The sequence below is a fragment of the Hyaena hyaena genome, unplaced genomic scaffold, assembly GCF_003009895.1.
Source record: "Hyaena hyaena isolate Hyena2069 unplaced genomic scaffold, ASM300989v1 scaffold_116, whole genome shotgun sequence".
In the NCBI taxonomy this organism is placed as follows: domain Eukaryota; kingdom Metazoa; phylum Chordata; class Mammalia; order Carnivora; family Hyaenidae; genus Hyaena; species Hyaena hyaena.
Genome location: NW_024080748.1, coordinates 1,803,485 through 1,818,533, shown reverse-complemented (window position 1 = coordinate 1,818,533; position 15,049 = coordinate 1,803,485). Strand labels below are relative to the sequence as shown.

The window sequence follows — 15,049 nt, the reverse complement described above, 5'->3', positions numbered from 1 at the left end:
CTGTGAAATGGGATGGGAGGGGCTAGATTAAGTACATTCAGCCCAGGAGAGCACCGAGAACTACTAGCCGGCCACCAGGAGGTCCAGCCCGGTGAAAATCTTCATGGAGGCTCTTTTGACAATGATTTCCCTGATGGTTCCTCTGTGTCTTCTGGCAGCAGGTGTTTTCTCCTGAGTGTGGCGTGCGTAGAATATTAAAAAATAAAAAAAAGTGTCGTGGTGACTCACATTTTAATGTTTGCATTGTGATTATCTATGGCAGTCATCTTCTGAATCCTCAGATATTAACATTCCAAACCTCTCCCAAGCCATATTTCATAACCTCCCCAACACACATCCATCCCTGAGTAAGATTTAATTATTAAGAATTTCATTTCTTACAATGGGATTTTTTTTTCCCTAATGTAGGCTCCATGGGCAAGGCGCTGAGATGACATGATTTATTGCTTCCAGTTTGCTGGCCTTGGATACTAATCCCACCCTGTGTACTAATTTTATGGCAGGCTGCACTTCTGTTTCTTTATCAGCTTCTTCCCAAAGGAGGAAGAACTACAGCCCCTAATACCTCCAAAACAAATACACAAAAAGCACCCCCAGAAGGTGGAGGCACAACTTTTCCTCAGAACAAAGGCTTACATTTGTTCAGAATGCTCCCATCCATGGGCCCTTGAAGATGGACTGAAAAAACATCAGACAAATAACTGTTCTGGCAGGAAATGAAGCAGACTGATTACTTCTTAATTAGTATCCATGTAGATTGAGCATCCTTGTGCAGGAAACATCTAAGCGTGGTCCTAATAAGCATTAGATTCTGCCTTGAACATATTTACTCATAATGGAGGTCTTTCTCCCTGGCAATGAAATATATATGGAAATACATTTTATTTATTATATAATACATATGCATGTGTATATTCCAGAGCTCAGGGAGACTTTGAAGAGAGAGAAAATTAATACTTATTGAGTGTATTCATTTCCTGTGGCTGCTTTAACAAATTATCACGAACTTAGTGGCTTAAAACAACGGAAGTGTTTTCTCTGACACTTCTGGACCCCAGAAATTCAAAATCAGTATCACTGGACCCAAACCAAGGTGTTGGCAGGGCTCCATGACCCCTAGCCCCTGCCCCAAGCCTGTAGGAAAGAATCCACTCCTTGTTGCCTCCAACTCCTGGGCTTGTGGACACATCTCCAAATCTCTCTAAGCTCTATCTTCACATCACCTTCTCTACTGTGTGCGAAACCTCTCTCTCCCTCCCTCTTAAAAGTGTACACATTATTGCATTTAGGGCCCACTTGGATAATGCAGAATCACTTCCCCACCTCAAGACCCTTAACTTAATCACATCTACAAAGACCACCCCCCCTCCCCCATTTTTGTTTTGTCATATAAGGTCACATTCACGGGATCTAGGGATTAGGACATGGATGTCTTTTGGAGGGCCATTTACTCTGTACCACTTACCACCTGTATCTGAATACCTGCATCTCCTTCCACAAGCCCTCTCTAAGGAACATGCAGCAGGGGGAAACCCTGGGGCTGGGAATCGGGAAACCTGAGTTCTTTAACTCACCCAGCACAGGTGCCATCAATTCCTTTCTGGTGCCCGGGCAGACATTGCTAATTAATCACAGCACCAATTTTTGCTAATCCCCTAGACTTAACCTCAGAACCCTGAATACAATGTTGTAGAAAGTCAAAGTGAATTGAAACCTATTTGCCACTGCTACCTGGAACCCTCAGTTTCCTCATATGTAAAATGGGAATACTCTCTGCACATCTACTTTCTAAGGACAGCGTAAGGATCAAATGATATAATGGATGGGAAAGAGGTTATAAATGCTTAAAGTAGATGACAAAGAAGATATGTCCTCAACAGGAACTTGTAGGGAGACTGTCGAGGACAGCCTTACCTAGAAAGGTAGAAGGGTCTCAGTGCAAGGAGATTATGAAGGTCAGGTTCATAGGATAAGCTTGCAACATAGGTGATCATTCTTCTTTTTCATCCAATAAGATAACATAAGCAAACACACCCGAGGCATTCAGTAAGGATAGTTTTAAAATAACATCACCAGGGGTGCCTGGGTGGCTCAGTTGGTTAAAGCGACCAGCTTCGGCTCAGGTCATGATCTCGCGGTTCATGGGTTCAAGCTCCACGTCTGGCTCTGTGCTGACAGCTAGCTCAGAGCCTGGAGCCTGTTTCAGATTCTGTGTCTCCCTCTCTCTCTGACCCTCCCCTGCTCACGCTGTCTCTCTCTCTCTTAGAAATAAATAAAACATTAAAAAAAATTAAAAAATAAATAAATAATATCACCAAGCATATAAATCTTACACTAGGGTTTGCTTGGCTCACAATAGCCATGTGTCAGTCTGAAGTCAAGACTATACACTTGCTAGGCACCCAGGAGTCACCAGCTCTGTTCGAATTATATCAGCTCTTCAGGGACTATTGAAAATGCACCCCTCCAGGAAGTCTTCCCTGATATGACGGAAGGTGTTATCTCACAACTCCATATGCATTTTTTTCACTTTGTGTATGCATTTCAAGGCTGTCTTAGATCAAGAAAGGGATTAATCAGGGGTGCCTGGGTGGCTCAGTGGTTGGGTGTCCGACTGTGGCTCAGGTCATGATCTCACAGTTCATGAGTTCAAGCCCCATGTCAGGCTCTATGCTGACGGCTCAGAACCTGGAGCCTGCTTTGGATTCTGTGTCTCCCTTTCTCTCTGCCCCTTCCCTGCTCACGTTCTCTCTCTTAAAGACAAATAAACATTTTAAAAAGTAAAAAAAAAAAAAAAGTGTGGGGGGTGCCTGGGTGGCCTAGTCGGTTAAGTGTCCGACTTTCGCTTAGGTCATGATCTCGCGGTTCGTGGGTTCGAGCCCCGCGTCAGGCTCTGTGCTGACTGCCAGCTCAGAGCCTGGAGCCTATTTCAGAGTCTGTATCTCCGTCTTTCTCTGACCCTCCCCTGCTCACGCTCTCTCTCTCTCTTCTAGAAATAAATAAAAATATTAAAAAAAAAATGGGGGGGATAAGCAGTCTTGTCTGCACAGGTGTTTCACAGGCTCTTGCCAAAAAGCCCTTAAGTGAAGACCCCAAATCCGCATCCAAAACGTCAAAGTGTCTCTTCTTCCCCACGTTTGGAGTCAGAAACTACCTCTAAACGTTTTGGTGACACCTTTGGATCCAACTCAAGCTGGCCTGTTTTCCTTGGGATCTGGTTCTAGGCTTCACTGTGCTACAGACCAGCTGCGTGTGCTCTTGACGAGCTCTGAGACTCAGCCTGCTCCTCTGTAAAACGAGAAGGGTGTTGGACACCGCCCCCTGCTTCTCTGGGTTGTTGACAATGACTAAGAACCCAGGCTTTGTTGCATACAGACTGGTTCACATCCCCGCTCATTTCCATTCTAGCTGTGTGACCTTGGGAAAGTTGCTAACCTCATCGAGCTAGTTTTTTCACCTATAAAACAGGAATGCCTACCTTCTAGGACCACAGTGAGAACAATACATGTATAATGCTTGGCACAGTACCTGACATCTTAAGCGCTCAATACTTGTTAGCAAGAGTTGTTATTTTAAAGAAACTGGTTGAAAGAAATGGTACTGTCAAATGGGAGGTACAGTTAGGCAGAACATAAGCATCTGGGACTAGACACAGAGCCCAGGATCCCAGGGTGGGATCTTCAGTCTGAAGTTCAAGGTCAAGCAGGTTGTGTTGAAGTATGCCGAATGGTAACTATAGATATATGTGATGGCATTGTCCTAGACATTTACAACTCTTCCTGTTCCCCTTCCCCTCCACTCAGGTCTCCAGCTGTACCTTCACCCAGCTTGATAAGAATGGATAATGTGGGCAGTGTGGTTATCAAGTACAAGGTGAAGACCCTAACGGGGTATTAGGCAAAGACTTTTTCTTGGGAGCTAAATATGACCCCGGTCATACACACGAAAGTCCAAGGCCAGCCCCTTCCCTGCACTAAGACACCAATTCCCTGGTGAAAGTCAGGCTGCAACATGTCTACCTGTATGTTTCCTAGTGACAGATGCACTCACAGAAGACAGTGTTATTCTACAGATGAAGACACTGAGACTTACAGAGGTTAAATGATTGGCCTAAAGGTCACACAACCTTTAAGTGACAGACTAGCCATCATATCCAGGTCTTTGGGGAGTCTCATTATTGGCTCTCTCTGCTACATGATGCTCTCCTGAGGTCCCAGGAAAGAAAGGGACCCACCCCAACTTCTCCCTCCTCAAGCATTTTCTGTCTTTCATGAATTTACTGCTTTGGTATCACTGTACAGTGGCACTTCTGTGGGGGAGCCTCACCTCACCCTTCAAACATTTTCCTCCGGAGAGTCCTTACTTCTCACCAAGAGGCTGAATGAGGAGGGGAGCAGTTATGGGGCCAATAGGAAAATCAGGGGGTTACATTGCTGAAGGTGTGTAAATTAGTACGTGTTTCCTACAGGGTTGGTGGTAGTAGGTACCAAAATCTTAATGCTATGAATATGCTTTGATGCAGCAATTCTGCTACTAGAAATTTTACCCTGAGGGAATAATCAAACAAATACATAAAAATACAAACACGTGCAAAAAAAAAGAAACACAAAACAAAATAAAAAAGGCCTTCGTAAGGGATTAGGCAAAGGTAGCATATCCATACAGTGAAATACCATGCAATCATTCAAAGGGAGGACGTTGGACTGTATTTATTGTTATGTAAATAAACAACATGATAAACCAAAAAATAGGCCATATGTGTAGTATGATCTCATATTTTGTAAATAAATTATATGTTGTGTGAGTGTACAGTGTGATCTCTCCTGATTGGCATCCAACCACTTAGCTGACTTCCCAATGAGTCAACCCTCCCCTTCCACCTGAACACCCCTAAGGCTGACACTCCGATTTACCAAAGGTTCTAGAAGGAAGAGGAAGGCTGTTCCTTTTTAGCTCCTATGTTTCCACCTACCAGATAGCTCACATGATTAGCAGGTACCAACTTTATGGTTCTCTAGCCTCTTTATTTTAATGTCTTTGTTACTGTCATTTCATAGTTAAGTATTATGGAAACTGAAAAAAATGAGTGAAAACAGGAAAAAAAAAAGCTACTTTTAAAAACTAAGTTGAATGCTTCGAAGTAGTAACATAGTAGTAACGTAGTTACAATAGATGGGGGTGGGATTCGTAAAAATTCAAGATTCTGCTCTTGGAATGCTTTCTTCTTCAAAGAAGCCAAAACAAGAACTTTGAGGCCAACTATGATGGCATCTAGGTAAGAAAGACAAAGGTGAACTCTCTTCAGCAGAGCGATAGTAACATAAAAGACTATCTTAAAATACTGATACATTTTGGGGGACTGGGATGGCTCAGTCAGTTGAGTGTTTGACTCTTGATTTTGGCTCAGGTCATGATCTCAGGGTCATGGGATCAAGTGCACATCAACCTCCACAGTGAGCATGGAGTCTGCTTAACATTCTCTCCTCTCTTCCTCTGCCCCACTCCCCTGCTCTCTGTCTCTCTCTCAAAAAAAAAAAAAATTTAAGTTAAAAGGTTTGAAGTATGTATATATTTTATGGCTATGATCATTCGTTATTTCAACTAACTTTTTTGCTTAAGCCACTAAGCACAGTCCCAGTAATATCAGATAAAAAGCCCTCTGCTACATAGGTCTAGAAAAAGGAAGGGTATAATGACGTATCTGGAAGATTTATAGTGAGATTATGGTCATTTTTACTCCCTGTGCCTTTCTACGCTCTTAAAAGTAAAGTGTCTATTGTTTTACAAATAGAAAAATACCATAAAGTCATCACTTATTTGGAGAAAGGAAAAGAGAAAGAGAAACTTCAGGATGAGGGAACAATGCTGATGCTTGCAGGGTGCCCGGAGGAGACCTTGTCTGTCTTCCTCTAATGACTGGAGCTGGTAGAATTAGTCTGTTACAAAGCATAATGGTGATCATGAGTTTGACTTCCCGGTTTCACCCTATCCTGAGGGTCAGGCTGACATTAGCATTCAGAGATCCCGTTACACTTAATTGCCGTGGCAAGGGGGCACAGGGACTCGGGCAGAGCAGGTCTGGGGAGGAGGGATGGACACTCCCAGGTGACACAGCGGAGGGGCCCTGAATAAGCCAGATCAAAAACAGGGTGCAAAGCAGAGAGCAACAGTTCTGAGCACCTCAGGTTGCTGTCATTCACAGAGGTTACCATAAGTTGCTAAAGGTCATCAGCCTTGCACAAAGATGGGCTCAACTTCCTTATGTAAAAAAGAAAAACCTACATTCTATATTTATTTTGTTATATTTATATTTATTTTGTTATAAATATAATGTTCCTTCCATGGAAACTTTTAAATAATTCTTCGTTCTTGTTAAATAATCCTTCATTCTTGACTTACAGAAATATTTGTTGAAAACTGACTTCTGACTATAATAATGTTAAAAAGAAAATCATAGGCCCAAAATGGTGTTACTTAGGCCAAGTTACCAAGCCAAGGCTTAATGCCTAAATTAATTGCACTTTTAACCTTCCCCAGAAATGTCATCTCTACTGGTCAGTCAGGAATTCTCTGGCCACCACCAACAAGGTAGTCTGTCATTGAGACCTCTCTATCCCCAAAAGGAAGACCTACGAAGACCCTTTTGTCCCCAGATGAAGGTGACCTCACCTGAAATACTCCTTTTTCTGTTTATGACTTCCTTGTCCTACTTTTAAAAACCTTTCCCTTTCTGAAGCCCTTTGGAGCTCCCCTCTACTTACTGCATGGGATGCTTCCCAATTCATGAATTGTCTAATAAAGCCAATTAGATCTTCAACTTTACTCGGTTGAATTTTGTTCTTTTAGCAACAACTGATCTTAAAATTATAATACAGTTGTTCAAGTCCTGCATTTAAAAATGACAACCAAGGGGCACCTGGGTGGCTCAGTCGGCTAAGCGTCTGACTTCGGCTCAGGTCATGATCTCACAGTTCGTGGGTTCAAGCCCCACGTCGGGCTCTGTGCTGACAGCTAGCTCAGAGCCTGGAGCCTGCTTCCAATTCTGTGTCTCCCTCTCTGACCCTCCCTTGCTCATGCTGCCTCTCTCTCTCTCTCAGAAATAAATTTTAAAAAATTAAAAAATAAAATAAAACCAAAAAACGACAACCAGACAGAAACAAAAATTTGTTGTCATTTCAACGCCTTTGCATGATACACTCTGCTCCAGCGCTGGAGAGGCTGGGACCACGGGACAGACAAGAAAAGCTGACAGGTTTGCTGTCCTGCCCTTGGCAATAGGATTCCTAATTGTGCAAGGACATTCTGGGGAGATGGAATTTAGCAGCACCACAAAGAGATAAGATTCAGGGCTCTTCTTGGAATGGAGGGTCAAGGCGGGGGTCATGCCTGAAAGCAAATCAGAGGTGTCATTGCTTTCAGTCTAGCTGTGACTGACAGGGACATGCAGAGGAGCAGAGGTGCGGCTGCGTAACACCTGACCTTCCAGTCGGCCGTCAGGAGGAGCGGCAGGCATCTCTCAGTGTGGGTTTAGAGCCCCGACTGCAATCCCATCCCAGACACTATCTAGTGAGTTAACTCCACTAATGCAGAGCAACGGGCTTTGGAACCAGTCAGACCGGAATTCACATCCTGGCTCTACCACCTATGAGTTCTTGAACACAGATGTTTAAACCGATTCAAAATAGAGGGCATGCTGGAGGGCACTTGTGCTACAATTCTGTCAATACATGTGTCCATCTGTCATTCTATGTAACTGATACATCCCAGCAGAGCAAGTGCTGGGCTAAATGCGTGACACACCCCCGTCTCTCTCCTATTCACACACGAAGTCAACGTAACCCATAAACTTCAAATGGAAGAAGCATCACTTTTTAAATTTATCTAAATCAGCTCAAATCTTGCTCAGCTCCCACCTGCCTGGTTGGCAGTCAGGAGATATAATCTTGGTCATTCGGAAGGTCGTGCCCCGTCACTTGTGATTGTGCTTGAGTTTTGACCTTGCTCTGTCCAGGAGTGCAGAGGAGGTACCTAGAGTCTCACCTGGCCTCTCAGACACTAGCGGTCAAGCTACTGTGTGAGCGATCCGTTTCAGGGCCGTGACTCCACTGGTGACACCCATGCCATCTCAGGCACACTTGGCCACCGGCCTTCATTGTGGCTCCAACGGCATAGTGCTCTGTGCTTAGTACCCATGCGGCCCCACAGCCCTCCTCACCTCTCAGAAATCCCGCTACCCCCAGGGAGGTGGGAAGAGGGGGTTCCTTATCTCACCGTATCATCCAGTTCCTCCAGGCTCGGCCACACTCCTCTTACTTTTGCTCCCGCAAAGCCTCTGGCCCCTCTCTTAGGGACCCATCTACCTTCCCCCTACATCTTGGAGCTGAAACAGAAAACCCATCACCTTCCCACAACCATCCAGGTTAAAGGGGCCCAGATTTGAGAACAGAACACCTGAGGGAAATTCCTGGGAGGAGAAAGGGAAACTTGCCTTTCCTGTCTTTATTTTTTTAACTCCCCTTCTTTCTCTGTTTTTGCTATTGAGTCCATAATAACAAAAAAGATGACATAGATTAATTTCTCCATAATTCAATGTCTTTTCATAATGAAACCCTGTAGCAAACCCTCTAATAGAGTAAAAACACTCTCTAGAGTTTTGATTAATAATCACTTTGCAATATAATTGCTTTGCAGGGTTTTTTTTTTCAGTAAATGACAAAAGCAATAAAGAAACACACGATGACCACATGGTACTTAAGAAATTTTGGAGGCAGCATTGGCTTTGAGGTCAAGGGCCATAGATTCAACCCCAAATTCCATCACTTACCCGTATGTGATCTTGGGCAAGTCACTTAATCTTCCCGAGCTAGACTATAAATATCAAAAAGGCAATAACCATTTGTTTACTTCTCTATTGGTATACAGAATGCATCAAATAAATGAACAAGCTGACTTCACAAGCTAGATGTTTAGTAAGTATGAGATTCCTTTGCCTCTTCCTTCCCAGTCCATTTTTCATCCTTTTCATTTTGAAATAGCTGTAGACTCACAAGAAGTTGCAAAAATAGTATAAAGAGGTTTCATGTACCTGTCACCCACCTGTCTGCCATGGTGACTTTTTACATGTCTGTAATGCATTATCAATTGATTGGTGCAATAGCTTCACCAAATTCAACCTTTTTCTGGTGGGTCTTTGTGGTTGTGTAGTTTGTATAACAACCAAGGCACAGAACTGCCCATCACCACAAAGCAGGGGTTCAGTGCTTCCCCTTTACAGTCAAACCTCTCCTTCCCTGCCCCTCCCAAGCCCCTGGCAATCACTTCTCTCTTCTTCGTCCCTGTAATTTTGTCAATTGGAGAAACGTTTCATAAATGAAGCTATATAATATCTCACCTTTTAAGATTGGCTCTTTTCACTCGGCATAATACCCTGAAGAGACACCTGGGTGGTTACATGTGTTGAGAATCGCTTCCTTTTTCAATCAGGGGAGAGTTCCATGGCGTAGACATGCACAGATTGTTCAGCCTTCACTCATCGAAGGACATCCAGATTGTTTCCAGTTTGGGGCTACTACAGATAAAGCCACTCTGGACATTTGTGGATAAGACATTGTGTGTGAACGTGTTCTGCAAATATTCTATGTGGAATGAGTTTGCGTGGGGAAAAGTGCAATATGAACGTTTTGTGTGAACATAAGTTTTAATTTCTCTAAAATAAAGGCCCAGGATTGAGATTCATGGGTCCTAGAGCAAGTATATGTTAAACTTTCAAAGAAATTGCCAGATTTCCTGAGTGGCTTTACCATTCTCCATGACCACCAAGAATACTTGCAAGATCCAGTTTTTCCACATCCTTGCCAGCATTTGTTTTATTGGTATGTTTTTATTTTAGCCATTCTAATGAGTGCGTAGTGGTATCTCACTGTGGGTGCATGTTGGGGGGTGGGTCCTAAGTAGGATTCACGTCCAGCGTGGGGCCCATGTGGGCCTATCTAAGGACCCTGAGATCGAGAGTAGGACATCTAATAGACTGAGCCACCCGGGTGCTCCTCATTGTAGTTTTAACTTGATGCATTTCCTGAATAATCTGTGACGTTAAAATCTTTTCATGTGTTTATGAGCCATCTGTAGGTCTTCTTCAGTGACCGCCCAAGTCCTTTGGCTCATTTTCTAAATGGATTGTTTTCACTATTGAGCTCTGAAAGATCTTTATTCTGAAAACTAGTCTTTTGTCAGATCTACAATTTGCAAATATCTTCTCCGAGTTCACTTATCATCTCATCTGTTAACTAAGTCTTTCACAGAGCATCAGTCTTTCATTTTAATCAAGTCCAGTTAGTTTCTTCTTTGCTTTCATGGGTTTTGTTTTTGGTACCACATCTCAGCTCTTCTCCTATTGGCTGATGAAGGTTTTTCTCCTACGTTCTCTTCTAAGAGTGTTACAGTTTTACAGTTTACAATTAGATGTACGATCTACTCTGAGTTTATTGTTGTATGATGTGTGAGGTGTAGGCCCAGGTTCACTTTATTGGCTATTGATGTTCTATTTGCTTCTGCCAGGTGAACTAACAACACCAAGTTTTACAGGAGTCACAGAAGTAAGATGATGCCCAGAGAGGTGGGATATCTGAACACAATGCCTTGCAGGAAATTAATCACCCTCCCATGTGTGGCTGGGATGAGCTCAATGCTATGGAAACTGAACATTTCGCCATTGAGTCTTCTGAAACCATGTTGTGCAACCAAATACAGTTCATAATGGATCCCTGCGGAGAGTCCTGCTACACTTGGCCTCACAGCCTAGAGCTGACGTCTGTTTGAAGCAGGAAATAAACACTGGAAATTCCTGTCGCACATGATAACATATTCTATGTAAGAGCAGGAAAGGGTGTGTCTTATAGAAGTGTGGTCCCAGAGGTGAAAGAGCCCAAAGTAGGAAATTCCTCCTATAGCCTCTTGAAAAGGACAATTGTTCATTCAACAAATATAGATGAAGCAGCTACTATTTGTTAGGAACTTGTCAATAAAGATACAGAATGAACAAGTCATATATGGCCCCTGCCCTCTGGTGTGGGAGGGGAGTGGAGTGTAGGTAATTATATATACATGCATAATACTGTATGCTAAAAGCTAGTGACAGGATGCATAGGTAATATGTGGGAGGGACATCTAACCTAGACTTGGAGAGCCCAATGGTGCTTCCTGGAAAAGTGACATGGAAGTTGGGACCTAATAAGTGAATAGCAGGTGGAAAGGAATTGGTGGGGTGGGGGTGGTAGTAAGAAAGAAGAGTCTTCCAGGTGAAGGGGAACATCATGTGCAAAGGCCCAGCAGTGGGAGTGAGTGTGGTAGGGCACAGAGCTAATGCATCCGGTATTGCTGGTGTGTAAGGTGCCAGGTGAAAGGGTGAGGGAGACAGCTGCCCTGGTCAGACCATACAGGGCCTTGAAAGTCACAGTAAGGAATCCACCCATTTCATGAGGATACCAGCAATCCACAGGAAAGAGTGTAACAGGAGACTGATGGATGCACATTTGTATTTTAGAAGTCTTACTCTGGCAACATGGAGGCAGGCGGCTGGCTGGGGCAATTTTTAGGAAACTGTTGTAAGAGATAAGACCAGAACATGGTTGGTGGAGAATGTTCGATGCATTTACATCAGAGTAGGATCTGAGGCGTAAGGACTGAAGATGAGGTTTCAAAGATCACTCTGAGATGTGAGGGGAAAGAGTTGTAGGGAGAAGCACAAGAAGTAAGTGGCTGAGTTGAGGACAGGTTGAGGAGGGACCTTTGTGTGGACACTCCCAGCCAGGAAAGCCAACTAGTATTCCCTCTGCCTTGAGACCCTCCCATACTTGACAGTCCTGCTTGAGCAGAACGCTGCTTCCCTCTAACTTTTCAGTCCATGTCCAACTTCAGCCCTGAGGGGCCACACAGAATGAATCCATCTCCGAGAATCCATGGCAGCCCTTTAACCATTGCATTTATTTATTTATTTATTTATTTTTTATTTATTTATTTATTTATTTTTATTTAGAGTGCAGGGGAGAAGCAGAGAGAGAGAATCCCAAGCAGGCTCCACCCTGTCAATGCAGAGCCCAATTCAGGTGATCTTACAAACTGTGAGATCAGGACCTGAGCCGAAATCAAGAATCAGATACTTAACTGACTGAGCCACCAAGTGCCCTGCTTTATTTATTTATTTCTGAGAGAGAGAGAGAGAGAGAGAGAGAGAGCGCATGCCAGCGGTGGGGTGGGACAAAGAGAGAGGAGGGAGAGAGAGAATCCCACACAGAGTGGAGGCTGGGGAGAGCACCCATCTCACAAACCGGGAGGTCATGGACCTGACCTGAAATTAAGAGTGAGACTCTTAATGGAAGGAGACGCCCAGGCACCCCTTCTCAAGGCTTTCTTTTCTCCCACTTCCTCATGCCTGGTTCCTACAACCACTTCCCATTTGGCACATGTTCTCAACCCCTCCTCTTCCCAGCAATCCTTCTACTTCCCACCTTTTATTTAATCGTGTTGTGCCCAGACAGTATAGAGTCTGATCAGCCAGAAAACGTCAGCATCGCCTTCTGGAGCCTGGACATTCTACTCCTGACATCCCTACACACTTCTGTCCTTGTTGAGAACGTTGCCTCCCTTCCTTGAACATTTGAGCCACTATCGCCCAGTGAGATCTGTGGTCACCCTAAGCACTGGGTCAGGCCTGGGCCCAGAGCCTCAGCTGGGGAAACAGTTTAATGAGACCTTGACTGGCAAACCTGCAACAGCAGGCAAACTGAGTCTGGGAGCACATGACCCAGCCTCACCTGGAAATGGATTTCCTGTCTTTTCTCCTCTCTTGAGAATCAAGGCACCAGCAACAATTCACTGACCACTGTTGGGTGTGTGGCGTGGTGAGGAAGACAGATGTGGGACACCGGCTCTGTCTTCACAAACCATGCAGCTTTGTTGGGACAGAGGATATAGAATGGGCAGTTAGAGAAGACTTCGACAGAGGAGATGGGGCCACAGCTAGGCCTTGAAGGATGGGAGAAAAAAATCAGCAGATGAGAAGAATAAGGCAGTGCACTAGAATGGAAAAGGAGAAATGTAGAGGCCAAAGTGTCTAAGGTGGACCTGGGGGAAGAAAAGCAGATACTGTGGGCTGAGCAGAGACTCTGTATACGTGAGCATTGAGAGAAAATGCTGCAAAGGGAAGTTGGAGCCATGTTGGGATGCCGGCTATAGAGAACTGGGCTCTCCTCTGTTCAGAGAGATGCCAAGGGCTCTCAAACCAGATAAGGAAATGACCGAAGTGGTTGGTACTTTGGTTTCTGACCTGGCAAAGTTTGACAGATGAATCCACACTCTGCCGTGACCCAGGAAGACAGAGCTTCATGATGTCTAGGGAGGATGAAACCCTTCTGGGAAGTGGTCCACGGAATGCAGAGAAGCACCTAGTGGGCCTAGTTTTAGCTGACCTGCGGGCAAGCTTTCCAATGGTTCTTCCTAGGGAGTAAAGAAAGAGATATGAGACCCATATGTGGGACTCCATTGCTTACACTATTAAGAAATTCAAGATGGCAACATTAAACTAAACGTGGGGCCCTTCTAAGCACAGAGTCCTGTGCAACTTTGAAGGTTGGATGCCCGTGATGCTCTCTCTATCTGAAGATAATGATGGGGGCAGCTTCTTACCCAAATGCATGCAGTGGGCTTGCAAGGAGTTCTCACATTCAGAAGGCCCACAGCCAGTCATTTCCCTCTCTTTCCTGGGCAGGCAATAGCCTAGCATTCTAGGTCTGGCAGTCAGCTTATGGCTGTTAGCTTCATGAAGAGAACAATAGGTGAAGGACAGGAACTCTGAGTTCCAGTTTTGGTTTTACTTCAGAATTGATCTGAGTCAGTTCTGGACCTTAGTTTTGTAGCTCATATTAAGTGTTCAGTAAGTATTGTTTTTCTTCCTTTCCACAAAGAAACTCCAATTCTGGGATCCCTACCATATAACCTCTTGCTGGAGTGTTTGAAAGAAGATACAGGTTCCAACAGATACAGGTCTTCAGTTGCAGGAAAATCTCAGTGAAATGCATTGTGGAACAAACTCCAAATACTTTCTGTATTCAAACACCTTCCTCCCTCACCAGAAAAGTCACCTTTGGCCATTCGCGGACAAGGATATATTTTCAAGGACTTCAGTTCTACTCTTAGCTATTCTGCCAGCTCTCTGTAGAACCACAGGCAACTGATTTCCTCTCCCAATGTCTCAGTTTCCCCTTCTGTAAAATGTAAGAATTGACAAGGTAATCTCCAAGGTCCTTTTCTGCGCTCAGTGCTTCATTTCCTCGAATCTGTGAAGTAACTGGTCCAGCATTTGTCATCACCTGGTGTGGAGATGAATTTACCTGAATATACAAAGGATATTTAAAACTTTAAGGTTAAAAAAAAAAAAAAAACCACCAGAGATCATAATTAAGATGTCATTGGTGACCTCTGAAAGAAGTCAGGCTGCCAAAAGTTAAGGCGTGGGTGGTTCATGAAGTGTGGACAGCAAACGTCAATGAGTCAAGAAATTTGATGGAAGACCAGAGAAAGATAAGAAGGTCTTAAGGCATCTGGCAACACTAAAAGAAGTATAGTTGCTTGTTTATTAGTTTTTTTACTTTAAGAGGAGACCCAAGATATTTGTTAACCAAGAGGAAGGAGTGGGAGAGAAAGAGACTGAAGATTTTAGAGATGGGTAGAGGAGGCCATTGATGGATTGATGTCCTGGAGGAGTCAGAAGAGGGGACTGAGAGCACAGCTCTTTCTCCCCAGCCCTGCCACCTGCAAATCTGACAGGTGGATCCCCAGGTACTATAGAGGGAATCCAAACATCTGAAGGGGGCTGGGCAACTTGTCTTTTAAGATTCCTTCTCAATTCAGTGATCACTGTGTCTATCTATCCTTATTATGCCACATGGCCCACAAGCAGATGAGAGCAGACAGTGTGAAAACTCTTTGAAATGCGGTCTAGTGCCTGCAGTACTTCCTGACTTACCAATGCCAGTAACCTGAGACTTTTGAT

General features: G+C 44.1%; 1 protein-coding gene across 1 annotated transcript in view; it reads left to right on the top strand.

Annotated features, from left to right (window-relative positions):
• The window catches only part of MRGPRX2 (MAS related GPR family member X2), a 49,641-nt gene that overhangs the window by 12,337 nt on the left and 22,255 nt on the right, over positions 1-15,049 (top strand). The window contains 1 exon segment of the mRNA XM_039236744.1: positions 9,731-9,738. Coding sequence (XP_039092675.1) covers positions 9,731-9,738 — 8 coding nt within the window.